The 20,385-nt window shown below is 39.1% G+C and overlaps 2 protein-coding genes across 6 annotated transcripts in view; one reads left to right on the top strand and one right to left on the bottom strand.

Annotated features, from left to right (window-relative positions):
- Positions 1–192: 192 nt before the first annotated feature.
- Positions 193–15,118, top strand: col9a1b (collagen, type IX, alpha 1b). The gene is made up of 32 exons (XM_085297108.1): positions 193–405; positions 838–900; positions 1,005–1,040; positions 1,123–1,185; positions 2,117–2,170; positions 2,503–2,538; positions 2,707–2,730; positions 2,840–2,893; positions 3,828–3,881; positions 4,080–4,112; positions 4,194–4,250; positions 4,344–4,397; positions 5,914–5,967; positions 6,087–6,140; positions 7,191–7,244; positions 7,805–7,858; positions 7,981–8,034; positions 8,133–8,186; positions 8,302–8,355; positions 8,807–8,851; positions 8,966–9,019; positions 9,099–9,152; positions 9,254–9,307; positions 9,921–9,992; positions 10,164–10,199; positions 10,304–10,348; positions 10,462–10,494; positions 10,615–10,761; positions 12,470–12,524; positions 13,446–13,634; positions 13,758–13,835; positions 14,064–15,118. Exons 1-32 carry the CDS (start codon positions 331–333, stop codon positions 14,258–14,260), a joined length of 2,040 nt encoding a protein of 679 aa, XP_085153234.1. The 5' UTR covers positions 193–330; the 3' UTR covers positions 14,261–15,118.
- A 635-nt stretch (positions 15,119–15,753) lies between these two features.
- LOC146561219 (uncharacterized) overlaps positions 15,754–20,385 on the bottom strand; it is a 106,492-nt gene continuing 101,860 nt past the window's right edge. For 4 of the 5 annotated variants that reach the window (XM_085297105.1, XM_085297104.1, XM_085297106.1 and 1 more), the window contains one exon: positions 15,754–18,857. In XM_085297105.1, coding sequence (XP_085153231.1) covers positions 18,757–18,857 — 101 coding nt within the window. In that variant the 3' untranslated portion in view covers positions 15,754–18,756. The remainder of the gene's footprint in view (positions 18,858–20,385) is intronic. The other variant, XR_014894849.1, reaches the window with a different exon arrangement.

The following is a 20,385-nucleotide window of genomic DNA, read 5'->3' as shown; positions in this document are numbered from 1 at the left end:
TTTCATTCTTATATAAAGATAAACGGTAACACTAAATGTTGAATAAAATTCATTTTGGGTCGTAGCAGAGGTTAAATAAACCGCTGATCCTGCCTATTGGTAGTGTCAGCAATGTAGCCCCTCCCTGTGGTGTTCCCCTGCAAACCCTCCAATCACTTCCTGTAACCGGTCATTGTATGAATATACATGAGCCACTGAAAGCTATGGGACCTTTGGCTGTCTAGACAGCTCTAGCCGGAGTCAGTTGGGTTATTTTACAGGGGGCTCCTTCAACCTAACAAACCCCAGAGAAAGGACTACAACTTTTACCTTTCCTGCACAGGGGAGATCATGACAGGGGCCCAGTGCATTAAAGGGCCATTTCTGGTGCTGCTCTTGCAGCTTGTCCTTATTTGCTCCTCTCAAGTAAGTCTCATTATGTTTCTCTCTCTCCCTGTTTTCTCTATTATGTCTGTAGACAGATGTGGCAGAAGTGCTGGTAAGTTCTTCTGCAAGCGTGCATGTCAAACAAAAAGTTAATTTACCTGCAATTATGCTTAGACTGGGATTTCTTTCTTCGGTTAATTTGTTTGAGCGTCAATCTGTTGTGGAAAATGCAAGATTTTCAGCTTTCATTTAAATTGGTTCTTTGTTTCAGTGTTTTGTCAGCTACTGAATAATTTAAAGCCGAAATTCTGTTTCAGTATTTCAGAGACAGTCCTGTCTATAACATGGCAGTGCACCTGTTCTTGCTCTTTTCATATTGGCTTTTGTCAGAGGGACAAAATTGTTGGGTATTTATCAGAAACGTAATCAGATATTTTCCTATTACATTACAATTAATTTCATTATACATAGAATAACCAAGGACCCCCTGGCCCCCCTGGACCTGCAGGTGTCCCAGGAATTGACGGCATTGCTGTAAGTGCTTATAGTTTTTCACCATTGTCAGTATAATCTGTCAGACACTTTAAAAATAGTTCAGTGTTTGGACCCCTGAAAGTATTAAATCTCTTTTGTTTCAGGGAGAGAGGGGAGACGATGGCGAAGACGGTCCTCCTGTAAGTATTACATATAGTAAGAGATTTAAGTAATCGTATCAATTGTGTGTCTTTTTCACTGAATATCTGTAACCTTTGTTAGGGACCCGACGGAGATGCAGGTAAACCTGGCTCTGGAGGATTACCTGGAATTCCTGGAAATGATGTGAGTGAAGTATATTTTGTACTATTAGGATCAGCATTATTTTATAAAGTTATCAAGAAACCCTGAAACCTGCAAAGGGGGTGGGACCACAAGGTGTGTTCCTCCCACATAATAGGTCATGTTTGCACGTTAGACTTTTGGAGTGAAATTTTAGATGTAGAAGGGGATCTTAGTGCATGTGTGCAAAAATTTGAGGAATTTATTTGACAGGATGAACGAGTCCCAGTTTCCTTTGCATCACGGCCTGCATGTTTTAGGTTCCTTTCAGAGTTTAACAGTGGGTTAGGAAAACACAAAAGCCCATCTTATGCTTACATTTTGGTCTTTAGGTGAATTCACTTTCACTTTAGAAGTTTAAACAGACCAAATCAGTTACTTAATTCAAAATACAAGATAAAAAAAAGTCACTGCCTATAGAAACTGCACCCAAAGTGACAAACAATAGGAGCTTTGTTTGGCAGGCCACTGTTGGTGTCTCCTGTTGAAAATTCTCAAAACAGTGTGGAATGATTTCTTTCAGTGTCGTGTTTGAAAAGAGCCGGAGGAATGTTGCAGTCCTAAAGTTTTGCCCTCTGACCTGGCGCTTATATTTTCTTGTGTGCTTGATAATTTGAAAACCCTTTTGTGGACGGAGCAGAGAAGCGTGAACTAAAATTCTGGGGTGTTAAAGTCAAGTTATTCCCACTTCCGACAGAATAGAGCAGAATTCCTCCCACACAAGTATTTTGATGGTGTAACATATGGGGATCAGCTGATCAATTTGGAAATATCGACTGGGATGGTGGGGTGAAAGGCATTTTCTTTTGACATCATAAGCAACATATTTAAATTCTGAAAGTGTCTTTTTTAAATATAAGAGCAAAACAGGCACTTGATTTGTTTTGAGATTTGCCATGATGTGTTAATTTCACTCGATGACTCTTCTCTGCAGGGTTTGACAGGCCCCATTGGAGATCCTGGGCCTGACGGTCCCCCCGGACAGAAAGTGAGTGACTAATGAGCCTTTGCTTTCCTGCTTCAGAGACTGTCAGTGAAATGGTGCCAAGCTGCTGTCCAGTCTTTTGGCATGGCAGAAAGAGCCGCAGTGCATAAACCAATTCCTCATGACAAATGAGACTTAATCCTGCAAGTCTTCTGTGTAATCCCCATGAGGCACGAAGCCCCAACATCTTTCCTCATTAGGCTAAACATTGCCCAGCTCAGTCATGTGATGAACTGAAGGAATGTTAATTTGAACTGCTTGCAGGCTCAAATAGCTCAGTTTTACCTGAAAATGGAATTTCATACCTAATCCTGAAGTTTATGTTTGTTTTTTAGGGGGAACCTGGGAAACCTGGACCTCGTGGAGCAGCTGTAAGTAACATTTCCTCTTGAACCCCACCAGTCACAGGAAATAGCCAATCGAGGCCACCTGGAAGTCATATGATATAGAAGCTGTCTAAATTTTAGTGTTTAAGTCATTGCTATGTTCACCAAACCCTGTACATCACTCATATTGAATCATATTGTATGTCTCCTCAGGGTGTTGGGCCAGATGGACCCCTTGTAAGTAATTTGTTTACACAACAAATACAAGTTCCTGTAATTCTAAAAGTTTAAATTATTTTGTATTCAACATGTGTCAATAATACTGAATGGTCTGAAATGTGAGCAGGGGCCTCCGGGACCTGGAGGACTTCCGGGTGAATTGGGAAAAGCTGGACCACCTGTGAGTAGAGGCAGAGAAAAAGGACCATTGTCGTTCTTTTTTTATTGAGACAGTGAGGAGGATACAAGAGGATACAAGTATCTTTCATGATTACAAACTGATAATATAAAAGAAGAAGAAACTACTGTTACAGCCATTTCCTTATTCACAAGAAATAGCCACAGCAGGTAGCTCCATATGTTTGATCTGGCAGCCCTTACTGATACATCCTCAAAAGGATTTTTGCATCCTTCCAGGATCTCACCAGGGCTCTTTAGCTTATTAGGCAAATGCGTAAACCACCAAAAATACATAAACATATAAAAGTTGCATTGTGCATCTCTACACCCTGTAGGTATGATGTGTTAATACCCCTATAAAGCGACAAAATATATATGTGCACATGCAGAATGCATTCACACTCACACACTGTTACCAACCTGAAAGTATCATCTAATCAATTCAGTTTTCTTTTTATTACAAATAATTATTTTGTCTAAAAAGAAAGTCAACCCCCAAAAATGTAAATCATATTTTTCAATCAAAGACGGACTTTTGGCTTTTTAAAATAAATCATAATATACATTTCTAATCACAGTAAATATATTTTGTCCTATGAAACATGAAACAGTACATTAAATATCCAAAAGAAAAAAATCCACATTCCTGTGACCCAGCTGTGCTACAGTTTATTTTCTATATACCGATATAATTGACACAATCAGAGTCAAAATCTAGTGATTTAAAAATCCCTGTTAATAGTTTGGTTGTGTTCTGTAGATAATAATCCACATCTTTTATTCTGAAAATCAAATTGTAAGCTGGTAATGTTGGTTTGCAACATTACCAGCAAGAAATGCCTTGCTGTACTTTTATCCTCTTGCATGTTAGCAATTATACACCATGTGCACATCTTCCCTGTGTAGACTTGATGTGTTTACACCTCTTATCACAGGGGGCTATGGGTGTGAGAGGGCCACAGGGACCTCGTGGACCAGCAGGGCCCAGAGTAAGTGATTAAAGGTTCATTTGGGATTTGATGAAATTTCCAAACTTTCTAGATGTACATGTTAAAGCCATTAGGTTTAATTGGTTAGTTGCCATCAATAAACACTGTTGTCTTTCTTTTAGCGTATTTACAAGCTCCTCTAATCACTGATGATGTTGAGTTATGAAAATGTTAACTGCAGTTTTCACTCCATTTCAGGGTGCTTCTGGAGTGCTTGGCAGCACTGATCTGGTAAAATTACTTTCCGTATTTCTTGTTTTGTTTTTACACTAGATTTTAGGAATACTTTCTGACTTTTATTGTGTTGCTTAGTGTCCCAACTCCTGTCCACCTGGGACCTCGGGACATCCTGGTCTTCCTGGCATGAAGGTGAGTAGAAGTCACTTTTGTTTGCTCTGAAATCACATTAGTATCCCAAAATAGTGTTGTTGTTTTAATAGCCTTGGCCTGCCTTGTTTCTAGGGCCACAAAGGTGCAAAGGGTGAAGCAGGAGAACCTGGGAAACAAGGACACAAGGTAAAATATGTTAATGCTTGCAAACTGAAATCTACTCCACGACTATGCCTAGCCATATGAACTGATATAAACACTCGGCACATAAACAAAGTGAATTTATACTCCTATAACTGTGTAAATAATCACTAAAAACACCGAATTTCCCCCCGCAACTGTCACAACGTTGCACATCGGGGGAAAAAATGCGCGTGACTTAAACTTTAAAAAATTGATTCCCGACACCACTGAGACAAGGATTATTTGTGCTGCTCAATTTCAAGAGGAAGTGATACAAGCTTGTGTGTAATTTCTCTGACTCCTTGTCATGCACGGGCGATGATTTATTCGAAATGACATTCAAGCAGATCTAGCTTCTCCCTGCAATGTGTCCACGCACTATATAAATGGAAATGAGTCTGGGGCTATCTCCCTTTATCACCCCCATGCCAGGATATGATTTACTGTCAGCTTGCACTCCTTCACTGAGAGTGATTTTCTCCTTCACTGAAAGTTTCATTTGAGGCGCCTTTTGCCTGCCTGCAATTCACACAACTCTCACACGCAAAGATATTTACAGTTAACAACAGAACGGCACTGTGCGGGGCTTTAAGAGTATTATCTCACGATATTTGTAAGTAATGTTGAAGTAGAGAATAAGTAAATGTTGCGTTTATATGGAAGAAACTGGCATGATGTAGAAAGCAATGCTATTTATATAAAAGCATGGGGTGTATTTACATTTGAAGTCGAAGGAGACAATGGTAATCTAAATTGCACATTACATATGACATATGACCCGACTCCAACCTTCACCCAACATGAAGACTATTTTTTCATTCACTCAAAAAAAATCCGCTCACCAGAAAATCAAGACATTTTTTGAATGATTTAACAGTCTAGATAACTTTTATCTTCTTGAAGAGCAAGAATATTGTCCAAATAGAAGAATATGAATTCTGAATCTTACATCAGATGGTAGTTGATCAAGCACTACTAATTTCTCTCATAATAAAAGCAGCGGCTGACCTGTTTGACTGCATTAGTTTCGGCTTGTTATGTAACATTTCATATATTGTTTACATATTTTAATTGCTGGTTTTGATTCGCATATTTAAAAGAATAAATTGCCCTTTTTAACAAGAGAAAATGTGCTCTGCTCTGGTCCTGATAAATATCTGTCTTAATGGATATGCTTTCTCGGGTGTACCACAGAGGCAGCAAATATATTATTTGTAATTTGCAAAGCTGGGGACCGGTTAAATGCTTGTCTGGTTTCCCCACTTGCAATCCATTAAGAAGTGGGTATTAAACACTTTACAGAATGGCTGCCCCTATTTTCTAATTAACACACGGTGGATAAGAGCAACATCAATTTGTTTTTTTCTGCAAAAGAAACATGCTGATAGGTTGCCAGTGCCATCACGGTTCACAGTATGCCCACACTCTTATAATGTAGTTAAATTTGCAGCCCAATATTTCATCTGATTAACTAAATATTGCTTTTCAAATGATTTTCTTTCTTTTTTCACTCATCGAGGGCACGGAGGGAGAGCAGGGAAGTCCAGGGGAGGTTGGAGCCCAAGGACCGAGGGTGAGATACAGTGCTTAATCAGTGAATTAAGAGTCTTTCAAGCTACAATTTGTTTGTTACTGTTCTGTGTTCTGTTAATATGCTCACCAGGCATCTGCTTAACCTGTTTGTTGATCCAGGGACCTCAGGGAATTCGTGGAGCTATGGGAATGATGGGCCCAAAGGGAGAGAGGGTAAATGTTTCTTTCATTTTTAAGCCCACGACACCATGTATGTAAACAGTAATTGGTAAATCATTTAAATAAACCCTAATTTTGAAATTAAATATTCTTAAAAGATAAAATATAAGTTCTGGAGAAAATATGAGTTCATTTTGAATTTGATACCATGAGTTCATTAAAAAAGTGGACCAGTAGTCACAAATAAAGTGAAAAAAGTTTAGCAATTAAAACGAGATGAACTTATTTGATTGGCAAACGAACAGTAACATGAATAAATTGAACAAGTCTTGTCTTGAATAAGATTGTTGAGGGCACTGCATTAATAAAAAGACACTATTCTATAGTGTAGATGCTGCAGTCGTCCACAAGCACTTATGAAAACAGTTGGCAGTAAACACTTTTTTTTTCTTGCATCCATAAATGCAAAGTGAAAAGAAAATGTTGTTCAACTGCAGTTCATTTGAAACAAAATGATCAATAACTATCCTGTGGTTGGAATATATTCCTGAGCAAAAGGACCGTGTGGCTTGTTATTAGCACTTAGCTCAAAAGCCAGCATTGCTTATGGTATTAACGGTGTGACATCGGTACAACTGATGGAACATGGGTAACTTGCACATATATATATATTATATTTTAGGACAAGACAAAATTATATTTTGTCTTGCTTATTTCAGCAAGACAATACCAAACTACTCCCATGTCTTACAGTAGCATAGCTACACAGTTAAAGACTGTGGATGCTAGCTTAACTGATTGCAGTCCAGACATGTCACTGATTTAAAAAACACCGTGTTGGCTTTATAATATGCCACATTATAAAACCAACACAGGGTTAACATGACCTGCCACAACATTTCCCAAACACACTAGCTAGATTTAAAATTCAAGATCATGTGTTTAAATTGTTTTCTTGTTTTTTTTAATAGTCTGTGCTGTATTTTATTGTACTTAAAATATCGTAAAAAGACTTTACTAAAAAAAAAGAATCAAGATCAATCATATTTAATTGGTAAAGTGTTGTAATTAAATGATATTAATACCTATTTTGTTCTTTGGCAGGGACCTCGAGGTCCTGATGGAGATCCAGGTCCACAGGGTGTTGCAGGGGCAGCTGTAAGTTTGTTTCAATGTAAATACATTTGTGGTTCATAAAGTTACCAAAACTAGAATGAGAGGCAGAGGGTTCATGCTCCTCTTAAGTTGAACTTGGGTTTGGGAGACAAGTATCCACTCTCCTTTCATGATTATGCTTAAATCTCTTAAAGCTTAGAGCTAGCATTGGATCAGGTGACCCTGAACAATTCATTAGTTATGCTGCTATAGACCCAGGCTGCTGGGAGGACTTCCCATGAAACACTGAGCATTTCCTCTGCACTCCCCCTGTTTTCACTCCTGATTTGTTTATATGCAAATACTGAATGTCATTACCTTTAGTGTACTCTTCCTTATAGTTTGCATTTTGTCCTGTTTGTTCTCCTCGGTCTCTACGTTCCTTTTTTCTCTCTCCTCTTTCTCTTATTGCTCATTGTGGATTGCCTGAATATTGAGGGGTCTTTACCTTGCTATATTGTATATAAGTCCCTTTGGCAGACTTGTTGTAAAACGGAGCTACATAAATAAGATTGCTTTGAACTAAAGATGACATGTAAATATAACCTGACAACTTATTTCAGGGGGATGTAGGCCAAAGAGGTGTTATGGGTGAACCCGGGCCTAAAGGCGAACAAGTAAGCAGCAGCACTTTATCATCACAGATATGAATATTTTCATAAATAAAACATAAGAATAACTAGACTGTTTGTTTACAGCCATTAGAAACTATTGACCGTTGGATTGCTTTGTTGTTTAGGGTGCTCAAGGACCAAGAGGACTCACAGGTGTTCCAGGTCCCAAGGGCGAGTCTGTGAGTGTTGTATCAGTGATGACAAATAATCCTGTGATTATCAGATAGTGCACATTGTGAGCAAACCATGCATTGTTCTTTCTCTCCTTTCTCATCAGGGCTTACCAGGTGTGGATGGTCGTGAGGGTATTCCTGGAATGCCTGGAGCAAAGGTTGAGCATTATTACACTGTTTAATAGTTGTAACTTGTGTTATAACTTGCAATATTATAGAAAGTAAACATCTATTTTTCTCAGTAGATTAATCTTTTGCTCTGTTTCCCTGTAGGGAAGCGTTGGGAAGTCAGGCATCCCTGGAGAGGTTGGACTTCAAGGGCTTCCGGTGAGTATGACCTCTGAACTCAAACTGTCACAACTAAGTCATTTCAACGGGTACAGTTTATCTAAGCTCACATATTTTCTCTGGGTTTACATTTCAGTAAAGAACTGTTGGGTCGCATCTTATAATGAATATTACACAGTGCGCACATAGTGGACGGTGCTGTCAGGTAGTGATTACTGTCATCCTCAGGCACAACTGCCAGAGCAGAGTTTTGATGTGTCAAGTTTAGGGAATTTATGAGAATCATCTTGAAATTTCGAATGATTGCAAAAGCCTTACGAGTTATTATCTTCTTATTTGTGTCAAAATGTAATTATATCCACTAATCCAGCTTTTATCCTCTCTTACTGTTATGATGATGTTCATTTTAAGAATGGTACATTGCTCCTCTGATTGAAAGCAGTTTTCCTTTTTCTAGTGTCGTATATAAATGCATGTCCTCTGTTTTTAGGGTTTGCCTGGTGTACCTGGACCAAAAGGCACAAGTGGCCCTAAGGTGTTTTCCCTGATCAATATATTAAAAAAACGTTTTTTCTGTTGTTAATTGATTTTTATTATTTTTTCTCTTAAATTGTTACTATCTGAAATAAGCTTTGATGTTTCTATACAGGGAGATTCTGGTAACCCAGGCCTTTCTGGAGCAATAGGATCTGCTGGCAAACTCGTAAGTATGAACAGGGATTGTGGAAACATCAGTATAGCTAGTGTCACCTCTGTTATGACACTGTATCGTGTTACTGCAGGGTGAGCGTGGAGAACAGGGAGAGCTGGGATCTGTCGGGCCCATTGGTGAGCCTGTAAGTGTTTTTTTTCCCAAGAAGAATTTCTGTTATGCTTGTGCTTTGGATTTAAACTTTACTCCATTTCACCTTCTTATCATCTTCTTTTTGACCTACAGGGAGATAGAGGACAGCAAGGTCCTGCAGGTCCCGCTGGAAAGCCAGGTCCCCGGGTATGTTATAAAGAAAAATTCATTAGACTGTAATTGTTAAGTGAATCATTTTGATTGGGAAAACATTTATTTTTTATTTTTTATTTTTTTTTAGCTTATTTTAGCTTACATTCTTACCTTATTTGGGAAAATGCATCACTTTAAAAGGCCTGGCAGCCAATGTGTCCCCAGCAAACAACAACAGCAATCAGTAGAAAAGCTGGTAGACTACATTCCTTAATTATCTATAGATTTTTTTTAAAAAAACTTTGAATGAAAGAAACCAAAGAGAGGGAAACTTCAGACTCTAAAGTCCTGGCTGTTGTTTAGCTGGAATGTCTCAGAGAATAGATGGAGGCCAGATCTCACACAAGGTCTATTTTCACAGTAAGGGGAGACCAAGCAGCGGGGCTGAAAGAGCTCTCTGTTCTCCTGGCATTCCTCAGAAAGCCGGACGGTGATCAAAGGGAGAATGGCACACACACAAACACGCCGGAGAGAATGACTAGCAATGCTAAGCTTTACGACAGTTACTTCTAAGCATGGTGTCAAGGGGGCCTGTGCTGGACATTTTTTTTCTTTATCCTTGCTTAAATGTTTCGACTTCTCCGATGTACATATTTTTTTTTTATAGGGACCCAAAGGTGACCCTGGTCTTCCTGGTCTCCCAGGTCCTCCTGGTCTGCCTGGAATAAAAGGAGAAAGGGTAAGTAAATAAAAAATTCAGACAATTTGCTTAAAAAATGCTAAAAAAAGGTAAAAATGGACTCAATAATCAGCAACAACCAGCTGATCGGCTCCCTCTAGAGTATACAAATGGAATATTTTGTACTTCTGAGTTTTGCATGGCGTCTTCATCTGTTTTTATAAATTACAGGGAGATCGTGGAGAACCAGGACCCAAAGGAGAGCAAGTAGGAATGAATTAATTCTCTCTTAACAGGAAAATACTGAATTTAAATAACAAATGGGTTTCTTTGCATAGATTATTTGAAAACTTTTTCCTTTCTTTTCACAGGGAGTTCAAGGTGATGAGGGAAATCCAGGAGAAAAGGGGGATGTTGTAAGTGGTTACACTAACACTAACAGGATAAATCTGACATATTTTACACGTTCACTCTTACCAAAGCACATCTGTAATGTTTCCAACATTTGTGTTTGTTATTTTTGTCACAGGGTGACTCGGGAGAACCCGGCCCTAAAGGGGAAGTGAGTTGAAATTCGTTGTTTTTAACCTTAATAGCATCACCGTTTTCCTTTTGTGCCGAGTGACTGACAATGTGCTGAGGTTTTAAAATGCTTCTAGTCTAAAAGCTATTGTCTTTTTAGGTTGGGAACCCCGGTGAGGCTGGCAGAATAGGTCCCGAGGGAAGTCGAGGACAGCCTGGCATTGAAGGACCACCTGGCACACCTGGACCACGGGGCATGCAGGGAAACAGAGGCCCACCTGGAGTCAGAGGAACACAGGGTCCTGCGGTAGGTCCAAGAGAAAGTAGTTACCACTCATGAACCAAACTCTCGGGCCTAAGGCTTACAATTAACTGTAAATGTAATAAATAAAATAGTCAAATTGTAAATACATAAATAAATAAATGTTACTACATAAAATAACAATTTTGTCTTATATAAATGGTTTTCAGCAGAAGTGATGTGAACCCAGCTAAAATTTCATTATCTGTCATTTGTTTCTTCAAGTGGTTTCTAAAATGAATCAAGGATTTGCCTTATGTGTTACAGAGTATGCAAACATGCCACATTTTCCACAGCTTTAGTAAGCAAAAACACGATCAATCCATATAATGCAATGATTTCAGTGTATGTTTAGTGTTTTACTTAAAAAAAAGCCACAAAGAATTCTAAGTATAATTAATAAGTGAATTAAAAAACAAGATAATACTCAGATAAAACTTGAACAAAACTTTAAGACTGTGAAATGATACATCTATAGGATACAACAGACTTATGGTGGCCCTGAGAGGTCAAATACACTGCAACTAAAACCCCCCCCCAAAACAAAACACCCCCCCCCCCCCCACACACACACACACAAAACACGCTGCAAAAGCTCACGAAACAAAACAGGCATGTTTCTGAGGAGACAATAACGTGACGTGCAGAAGTTGACAGAAACCAAAGCATGTGCAGGATCGCTCTGAGACGCTTTAAAAGAAGCGGAAGATTCATTTGTGGAGAGGGAGAAAAAGATGCAGGTACTGTGTGTTTTAGTCACATGATTCATTATATACTGTAGCTACATGCTTTCTATTAGCCGCTTACTGTTAGCTTGTAACGCCTGCAGCTGTTCTGTCACGTTAATGTTTCCCAAAAACACTTTGTTGTGTTTTTGTGATTTTTTTTAAAAAGTTGCAGTACTTTTGACCTCCCAGCGGCACCGTACCTGGGCCTAGATTTGAACTGCGGGCGTTGTTTCTTTGAGCTCACTGCGTCATAATGCCATTCATTTATTTTTTAGAAATAAATTTATGCATGTAGGTATGTATTTATTTTTTAAAATGTATTTAGGAAGTAATTATATAATCTCACATATTTTTTCCTCAGAATAATAATAAGCAGGTTAATGAAAAAACACATTGTTAAGCTTTAAGTTAATATAGGGTTCATCACAGCCATACACACTTTTATTATTTTGATGGCTTTGATATACTAATAATACTGCAAAATAAATAATAACACAGACGAGTGTCATATAGCAACAGTGAGTACACTAAACTCCAAAATTCAAGATGCTCCTGAAATACTGTTTCACTACCCACCTGATACTTCAGTCTGCGTGAAGTGAATCCCCACTTGCCCCCGGCTTGCCGGTGTTCTGGCATCCCTCTACAGGGAGGTGAGCAAAAGGAATGCTTCCTTATCAAGATCAGTGAAATCCCAAATTCAAATTCAACACCTGTGAGGTTGTAAGGGGAACACTTGTATCTCCACAAATGTCAACTTTTCAAGAGAGGAGAAAGTAAGCCTGGTATTCTGCTCTACCACTGTGCACTTTGTGTTTGTTAATCCTGTTATATAAGCCTAAGAACAGCAGTGTTTTCTCAACATAAAGAGGACTTAATAATCTTTCATTTTAAGATGGTCTGCTTCACTGTTGAGTCTCTGCATTAAATGCCTTAAACCCTGTCATGAAATCTATTAAGTCATCTTTTTCCTTCTTCCCTTCTAGGGTAAACAGCCAAGTGATCAGCACATCAAACAAGTTTGCATGCGAGTCATGCAAGGTAAGAAAAGATAGGCCTTTGACCCCATTTATCACTCCCCCGTGCCTCATTTCATGACTTTAATACGTCCCAGAATGCCTCATTACACAACCACACACAGAGCCACGGCTGCATTTTCTCATTTATCCGGGTGGTTGCTGAATACTCTGAAGTTGAAAAAGGGAAGGTCTCATAGCCAAAACATGAAATAAGCTTCAGCCTTTGTTTATTTGATGGATGAAAGATCCCTCCTCCGAGTTTTAGAAATGTTTCACCGAAGTCACAACCTCTGTTCTCTTCATTCTTTTGCTCTTACGTCTTCACAACTCATCTCCTATCCTCATGACTATTTTATACCCGATGTGCTGAAAAATTAATTTCACCTCCAGCAGACCTACACTCCTCTGCTCCAAGCAAAGAGTCTGCCTGGGAAGGAAATCTTTAAAAAAAAAAGGAAAAAAAAAAGAGCAGTCGAGCAGCTACAGCATGAATTTTCATCAGGAGCCAGAAAACTGGAATTTTAAGTGCAAAATACCGTGCAGAAGGGAGCCACGGGAGTTTATTAATATTAGATCCTTTGCACCATGAACATAAATTTTCTGTCACTGATTGGTTGAAATAAAGAATATTATCTCCTTTCTGCTCAATTTACTGGTGTCCTATGGAAAAAGGTTAAAAGCAGGAAAGGCTTGAGGGATATCATGACCACACTTTCACCTCGATCGTGTCCAGTGCTCAAGTTTAAGAGCTCCCACGCGAGAATTGTTTCGGACCTAAGTGTGACATTAGTTTTTAGAAATGAGCCTTCTGGTGACAAATGATTTATTCTCAAGTGTTATGCCTTGAAAGTGCCCTTGACAACTATCAACTAGAGCTGTTGAGAAGCATTCAGTGACTGTTTTTCACCTAATGGTTCATCATCTTTCTGTTGCGCTTCCACAGAACAGCTGACTCAGTTAGCTGCTAGTTTAAGGAGGCCAGAGTCTGGCATTGCTGGTTTACCTGGAAAACCTGGCCCACCGGGGCCTCCTGGTCCTCCAGGAGACAACGGCTTCCCCGGGCATGCTGGCTCAAGAGGCCTTCCAGGACTCAAAGGGCCACCAGGACAGATGGGAGCAAAAGGACCCAAAGGTGATGAACGCGCTCTCCTTATTTGCTTTTTAATTAGACATTAAACAAAACAACGGCACAATTCTTTTTTTCTTTTTGTTTTTTGTAAATAAATTATATATCATTATATAATACGTCTTACAGGTGACATGGGAGACAGAGGGGCCAGAGGACCCATTGTTCGAGGACCGAAAGGTCAACCTGGACCACCTGGACTTCCTGGTGAGTACATTTTTATCTCTGTATGACTATCATCATGCACAATTACACATTACAAAAGTTAAACAACCTAAAAATAAAATAATAAAGCCTACATTGCTAAATCTAATCTATTGAAAAGCAACCAACAGTCTTTTATAATAAATCATGTGAGTAGCTGCTACATTAAGGATAAATGTTAACCTGTTTGTTAAAGTCAGCAATTAAGTAAAGCATATTTTGTCATCACAGGGGAACCGGGAAGGCCTGGCTATGGCCGTGACGGTCAGGATGGGCAGAGGGGACCTCCTGGCATTCCTGGACAGCTCGGTGTGCCCGGGCCTCCGGGTCCAGCCGGTCCTAATGGTTACTGTGACCCATCAGCCTGCAACCTTCAGGCAGGAGCTGCGCAGCAGTCCTTGGATGTGAAGGGACCTGCAGGAAACTAAGAGACATTCTGGCAAAGAACAGAAAGACTGTCGAATTATCTCCCCTGAGCACACAGCATTTTTCACAGTTTCTTCCCAGGGGCTCTAGCTGGCAAAGTGCCTTTGATTCGCTAACCTCTTGTCTTACGAGCATGTTTTGTGCCAGCCACATCTCCATCAGAAGCAGCCAGCCTCTTTGAGTTGTGGAAAAACACACACATATATATATTTTTTTTATGCGCTGCAAAAATCTAGCCTGTTCTGGTGTGTTTTTTTTCTACCTGAGAGCTGTTTTGATATATTCAGGACTGTGCTCCCATTTCCGACATATAAAAATGACCAGAAATGGTTGTTTATCCCACTCTCCTTGTACCTCTGCCTGAATTTTCTTTTTGTGGTCTCCCTTAACTAGTTTTCCGAAATAAAAGCTCTTTCTTTTCCTCCACTTTTTCCCAGAACATCTCAAATAATTAACTAAATTAAATCAGGATGAGGATTTTTTTGGGGGTGAGAGCTGGGGGAGCTGAGGGTTTCAAACCATCATGGTCTCTATGAGCTGATCTTCCAAAGATAACCTTTCTGATACCCTCTTTTGAATATATAGTTTTACATTTCTGACTGTCTTTTCAGGCTTGCTGTATGGTGTAAATCTGTAAAAACTGAACAGTGGTTACTTCTATTCCCTACAAACCCCCTGATGTGAAATGTTACCTCATTGTAAAGAATGACAACAGAGCACAGCTGTGCATATGTGGGAGTATGTTTGAAGGATGAGGGAAAACCATCATCAAAGTAAGAAATACACAGGACAGCATATGGAGTGTTTAATTTATTCTGTATACCGGTGTGATTAAAGATAAAAATATATTTTGTAAAGAGTATCAGGAAATGATTCTTAACCATTTTTCCAAGAACCTCGGAGTTAAAAATGAAATAAAATACAAATGTCACAACTGACTAAACAGTCTCACAATCTACCAGCTGTTCGCACCTTTCAATCACATCACCAGATCCTCTGCAGCAGATGGTGCGTTCCCAGTTACAGAGGTACAAATTTCCATTTTCTTCTAAGAAATAAGCACTTTTCCTCATGACATAGTCAAAAACTCTCCAGAGCAGCTACTAAATAATTGTTGCAGTGACAATGTTTGCCTCAGTTGTTTCTCTGATGTCACAGCTGCTTAAATAAGTTCAATTCCAAACTAGTTTGACACATATCCCTCGCTATTTACGCTACCACATTTAAAAAAAGCATGTTGAAATAGTAAACTGGCTACCACCCCACCCCCCAAAACAAAAGAACAATAATTAACACAGAAACAGCATCAGGTTTGTGAATAAAGTTTTATTGAAAAGAAGTGTAAGTGCAGAATATACAAGGAAGTCACGCACTGAATAACATTTATTGCACACGTGTAAGGCAGATGCCATTAATCAGTGTAAATGAAAGAAGCTGCAAAGAAGGCTGTAAAGTATAACCTCTGATGCCTGGTAACCACCCCCCCACTCCCCCTTACACTCCCCCAACAACAGGAACATCACCGCGCCTGTTCTCTGTCATCCCATCAGCACGTCAGCTGATAACAGGACTGCAATATGTGTGTTTTTACATAGACACGAGGCTTTCATTCACTTTTTCAGTTAAAAGGCAACAGTTGTTTTGGTGTCTCCCCCCCAACAACAACAAATCTAATCATGTAGTTGTGGTAAACCAAGACTGAGGTAGGTGTTCAAACAAAGAACAAACATTGAAGTCACACGGCACAACATGAGCTTATAAAAGAGCAGAGATCAGTTTCACTGAGACCAGCAGGCAGACATTTTTAATCCTAGGGACCACGCTGAGAGTCTGCTACATATTACATCTCATTACAGGCTTTGCTTACAAGATTAGATCACATGTGGCAACCGGATCGACTTACATTACTGGGGAGAATATGCAAAAAAAAAAGAAGGAAAAAAGAAAGAAACACGTGCACGTATGAAAGCGGTGTTATTGTTTTAGGACGCTTCAACCTTCAATGACTCCGTCCACGAGTTTGCTTTCATCTGACATTTTCCACTTAGAACAATTGGAGTAATATGAATGGCTTCAAATTTCTAGTGAAGTGAGCTGTGTCATCAGCAGCCAATTTGTGTCCTCCCTACTTATTATGCTGTTTAGCTAAACTGAAGCCACAAACTGGTGCACATTAATATCAATTGAAGCTAAATTCAATATATGGAGGGAGGTGCTTTCATCAGCACGCTGAAAAAGTTTAGGTCACATTAGTTTGCTGATGCTGTCTCATTTGAATCTCATCAAGGTCAGTGTTATTGTCTCTGACGGGAACCCATTAAAACCGAATATGAAAATTACTTTGATGAAAAGACAGGAGCCCCTAGAAGGAGGGGATTTTATGTGGCCTACAAAAGCAAAGAATAATAGTTTCCCATTCACATTACAAAAGCAATGAAATACATGTCCAGCAGGGGGCTCTTTCAACTCACAAATGAAGTTTGTGGCAAGCGTTTGATTCAGTACTCCTCTAAAATTAAACCCACCCAGTCTGATAAAATTTAGCAGAGATAAAACCAAGCTGGCATGCTGAGAAAAATGTAAAAAAGAAAGGGGGAAAAAAATCTGTAAGATGTGAGTTAAAATTTACATGTATAAGAGAAGAATAATGACTGTGAAGTACAAAGGGAAAAAAGTGTCAAACAGCAGATGTTAAAGGAGAGACAGAAAGAACCGAGCTCTTAATGTCACAAAATTTCAGATACACACACAGAACGTTTCAAACATGAATCACAGCAGGACTCTTTAAAAGTCAAATTAAAGCCTTTGCATCAAGCTCTAATTAAACAGAGCTCAAAATGAAAACCTGAGGAAACCAATATACACTACAGGCTAATTATCTTTTTCTTCTACACAAAAAAGTTATTGTTTAGTGAGATTATAAAGTTTGAAAGAACAAAAACTTTTTAAAGAAGTGAATAAACTAAAATCCAATGTGTAAATGCTGGATTTAAAAAAAAATTCCTTTGTCATCTTTAGCGTACTTAAGTTCTTAAAATGTGTGTTTCTGCACAAGATCCACACTACAGTTACACGGCCTGTTTAGATAAAATGCACAGGCTTCAAAGGTTTCAGAAAATTCATAGCACATAAATAAATCCAGTCTCAAAGCTCCCTGAAACCCAACTGTTAAAAACACCACGGTGCGATTACGAGAAAGTTCAAGTACATGAAAAGTTTGATGCGTCTGTTAGCTGTAGTGTAGTATTCTGATCTCCTTTGTGTTTGTGAAAATCAAAAATATACATAAAAACCAGAGGAATTGTCATACACGACACCTTGTAAACAATATGTGTTAATAATTTGCAGCACTGTGTGACAGGTGAGAACCTTAACGTGTTGTTACAATGACAAAAAATGGATGAAAATGATGTTTTCAGGTCCCTTAACGCACCCCATTACACAAGAAAAATGAAAAGGAAAAACAAAAATTTAAAATACACAATATTTACAGATTAACTCCACAGTAAAGCTAAATGAAGGGTCACGCTACAATCACTGAACACAAACGCCATTTAAATTACATTCATTTCATGTGGAGAAAAATGATGTAAAAGGCTAAAAAAAGAAGCTCCAGACAAACAGTGTCACTGAGCTGTTTGTTGGTTTTGTCTTACGACGAGCGCTCAGTTAACAACTCGTGACTTGCAGAAAACTGGAAGACGCGTTAACCGACAATTATACGGCAGCTTCTTTTAAAAGTGATCATTGTACACGACGCAAACGTGTCACCAGAGACTCCATCGGGATTACAGGTAATCCGAAAATCCACTTTCTAGTAACAACGTCACTCAATATTCATGCTACATTTCCTACATTCATTGTGACCATTTTGAAAATACATTCTTGCAGAATGCGGCTTAAAATAAATAATTTCTATATCAGACACGTCGGCTGCACTTTGGTTACATAAGGCGCTTCATAAATCTGCTATTTTCTCACACCTCCACGTACAATAAGTACATTCGCTCAGCTAATCTGTTCCTCAAACGCACAGAAACTCGTGCAAACACGCACGAGAACACAGAAACATGAGATGTACCTTCGGTCAGCACAACAGCTTATCTGAGTGCGAACAGAAGAGTGCATAGACATGCCCATTAAAGAGGCAAACGCATAATTAAGATGGTGTTTTTTTTCAGACAGGAGTCATTTCATGGTCGTGAAAGACATGAGAGTTGACAAGGAATGCATCACGTCACAGTAGAGGATATGAAATTTAAAAAAAGGAAAATAACTTAAAAGTACTGCATTGCAAAGAGATTTCAGCTGTATTCAAAACAAACCCAACAGCAATCCCAGAAAAACAAAACCCAGACAGCATCTGAGTGTTTTAGTAAAGTGAAAAAAAGAAAGAGGTCAGCGGTGAGTCTCTCCGACTTCCCCTGCTGTGTGGCTGCAGCACTGAGCTCAGAGCCGGATGGCTGTCTTCGTAATAGCTCAAACCCCTCTGCTGGGCTCACAAAGATGGAAGAAGACAGTTGCTGGGGTCGCAAGTACCGGGGGGTCCGCGGGGCCCTGGAGAGCCAGGAGGGCCCCGAGAAGAGATCCCAGGTGGGCCTTCACAGAGAATTAGAGTGCATTAATTACGGCACCAGGCTGCACTTTATCATCATTCAGAAGAGCTTTCAATTAGTGATAAAGCAGGCACATGTTCCCCTCACAAACACTCACAGCCATTCACTGTCCATACAGGCGAGCTGTACAGAATCACAAATGGAGGGTAGCCAGCTGTGAACATTATAGTGCTTCTGCTACATTTAGATCATCGCCTGGAAGTCCCGCTCTCACCACTCACACGGACCTCGAAATTGCACGGAGTATTAAAAGTATACTATCTCCAAGTAAAGAAAGCTACACGAGTTCAAAATTAGCAGTGTGGTAAGATAAATTCGTTGTACAAACACATGTACAAATAGGTTTATTAATGTTAAAACAAAGACAAAGAAACCCCTTCCATTCACAGAGCAATCTGCTTTGTAAGTATTTCCAGCCGCCAGCTTTAACCACCAAGATAAATCACTATTCTCAAGCCATTTCTTGTTAAAGTTGCATTTTCCCCATTTCCTTCGACTAACGAGCGGGCTGGCTAGCAGGACCTTTTTCTTTATTATCGTGAATGTATTGCAAGTCCTAAATTGAACTCACCACTGGAAATAAGCATCGGGGAATTGTGTATTCTTATTTTACTTAAAAGCAAATTACAAGCAAAAAGGTTAGCCAGTGTATCCAGGGTAGTGTTACCTTTGTACACATGTTTAGAAGAATTAAAACAAGAACCAGGCAGATTTTTACCTTTGGTTTGTTAGCAGATCTGCTCCATTTATATTCACTAATGTATACTTTTTTTTAAACCAGCAGTGTCTTTGAAATCAAGTGTCAAGCAGACGACAATTCCTATTGAGAATTATTCATCAGCATTTCAAAGCACAAGAGATAAAACTTCCTGCTTAGTTAATTTAGTCAATATTTGATCAGAAAATGACTCAGCCATTCTAAGGTTTGCTGCTTCCAGTTTCTCAAAGCATGAAAGACTAATTGCAAGGCTAATTAAAAATAAAAAACAAATATTAGGTGCAGCTTCTACACGGTCTTTTTATTTTAGAACATTTGAAATTGCATTTAATTTGTTTAGTTTTAAAATCAATTAAAAAAAATCAGTCTGTAATTACAGTCGCAGTTCTTCTTCTTCTTCTTTACTTTCATTTAATTGAGAAATGCTCCTCTGATGTAATGCAAAGTGGGACTGCAGTGAGTATCAATAGATCACTATATAGCTGCATTGGAGGATCATTCAGAACTGAGGACATCTCATTTACAATTAATGAATTCTCCGGTTTCTCTGTAATGAGAATGGAGGAGAGAGGAAGAACACATCCTCGCTGTCTGATATGGTGAGGTCATCGCGGCCGATGAGACATTAGTATCTCATGTTACTTAGCAACAGCTTGCTGAAGTGTCAAAGCGGTCTGCATTGCTTCATGGTCTCTCGTATATTGTTCACATATGAAAACAACACCAAGAATAACACCTTCTTTCTCAGAAAGCCTGCAAAAAAAAAAGACAAGAGACAAAAACAAAAACAAGC

Source organism: Mchenga conophoros, linkage group LG13 (assembly GCF_057382185.1).
Source record: "Mchenga conophoros isolate Kocher_MC1m ecotype Shallow Benthic linkage group LG13, M_conophoros_male_GT1.1, whole genome shotgun sequence".
NCBI classification, from domain to species: Eukaryota; Metazoa; Chordata; class Actinopteri; order Cichliformes; family Cichlidae; genus Mchenga; species Mchenga conophoros.
The sequence above is the reverse complement of the archived record's forward strand: the minus strand, read 5'-3'. Positions and strand labels throughout refer to the sequence as shown.

Excerpts from the sequence above, each read along its gene's own strand:
- col9a1b (XM_085297108.1), top strand. The coding sequence starts at position 331 with ATGACAGGGGCCCAGTGCATTAAAGGGCCATTTCTGGTGCTGCTCTTG. Across the intron at positions 901-1,004 it reads CAGGAATTGACGGCATTGCT|GGAGAGAGGGGAGACGATGG; the intron begins GTAAGTGCTTAT and ends CTTTTGTTTCAG. Across the intron at positions 4,251-4,343 it reads CTGGTCTTCCTGGCATGAAG|GGCCACAAAGGTGCAAAGGG; the intron begins GTGAGTAGAAGT and ends CCTTGTTTCTAG.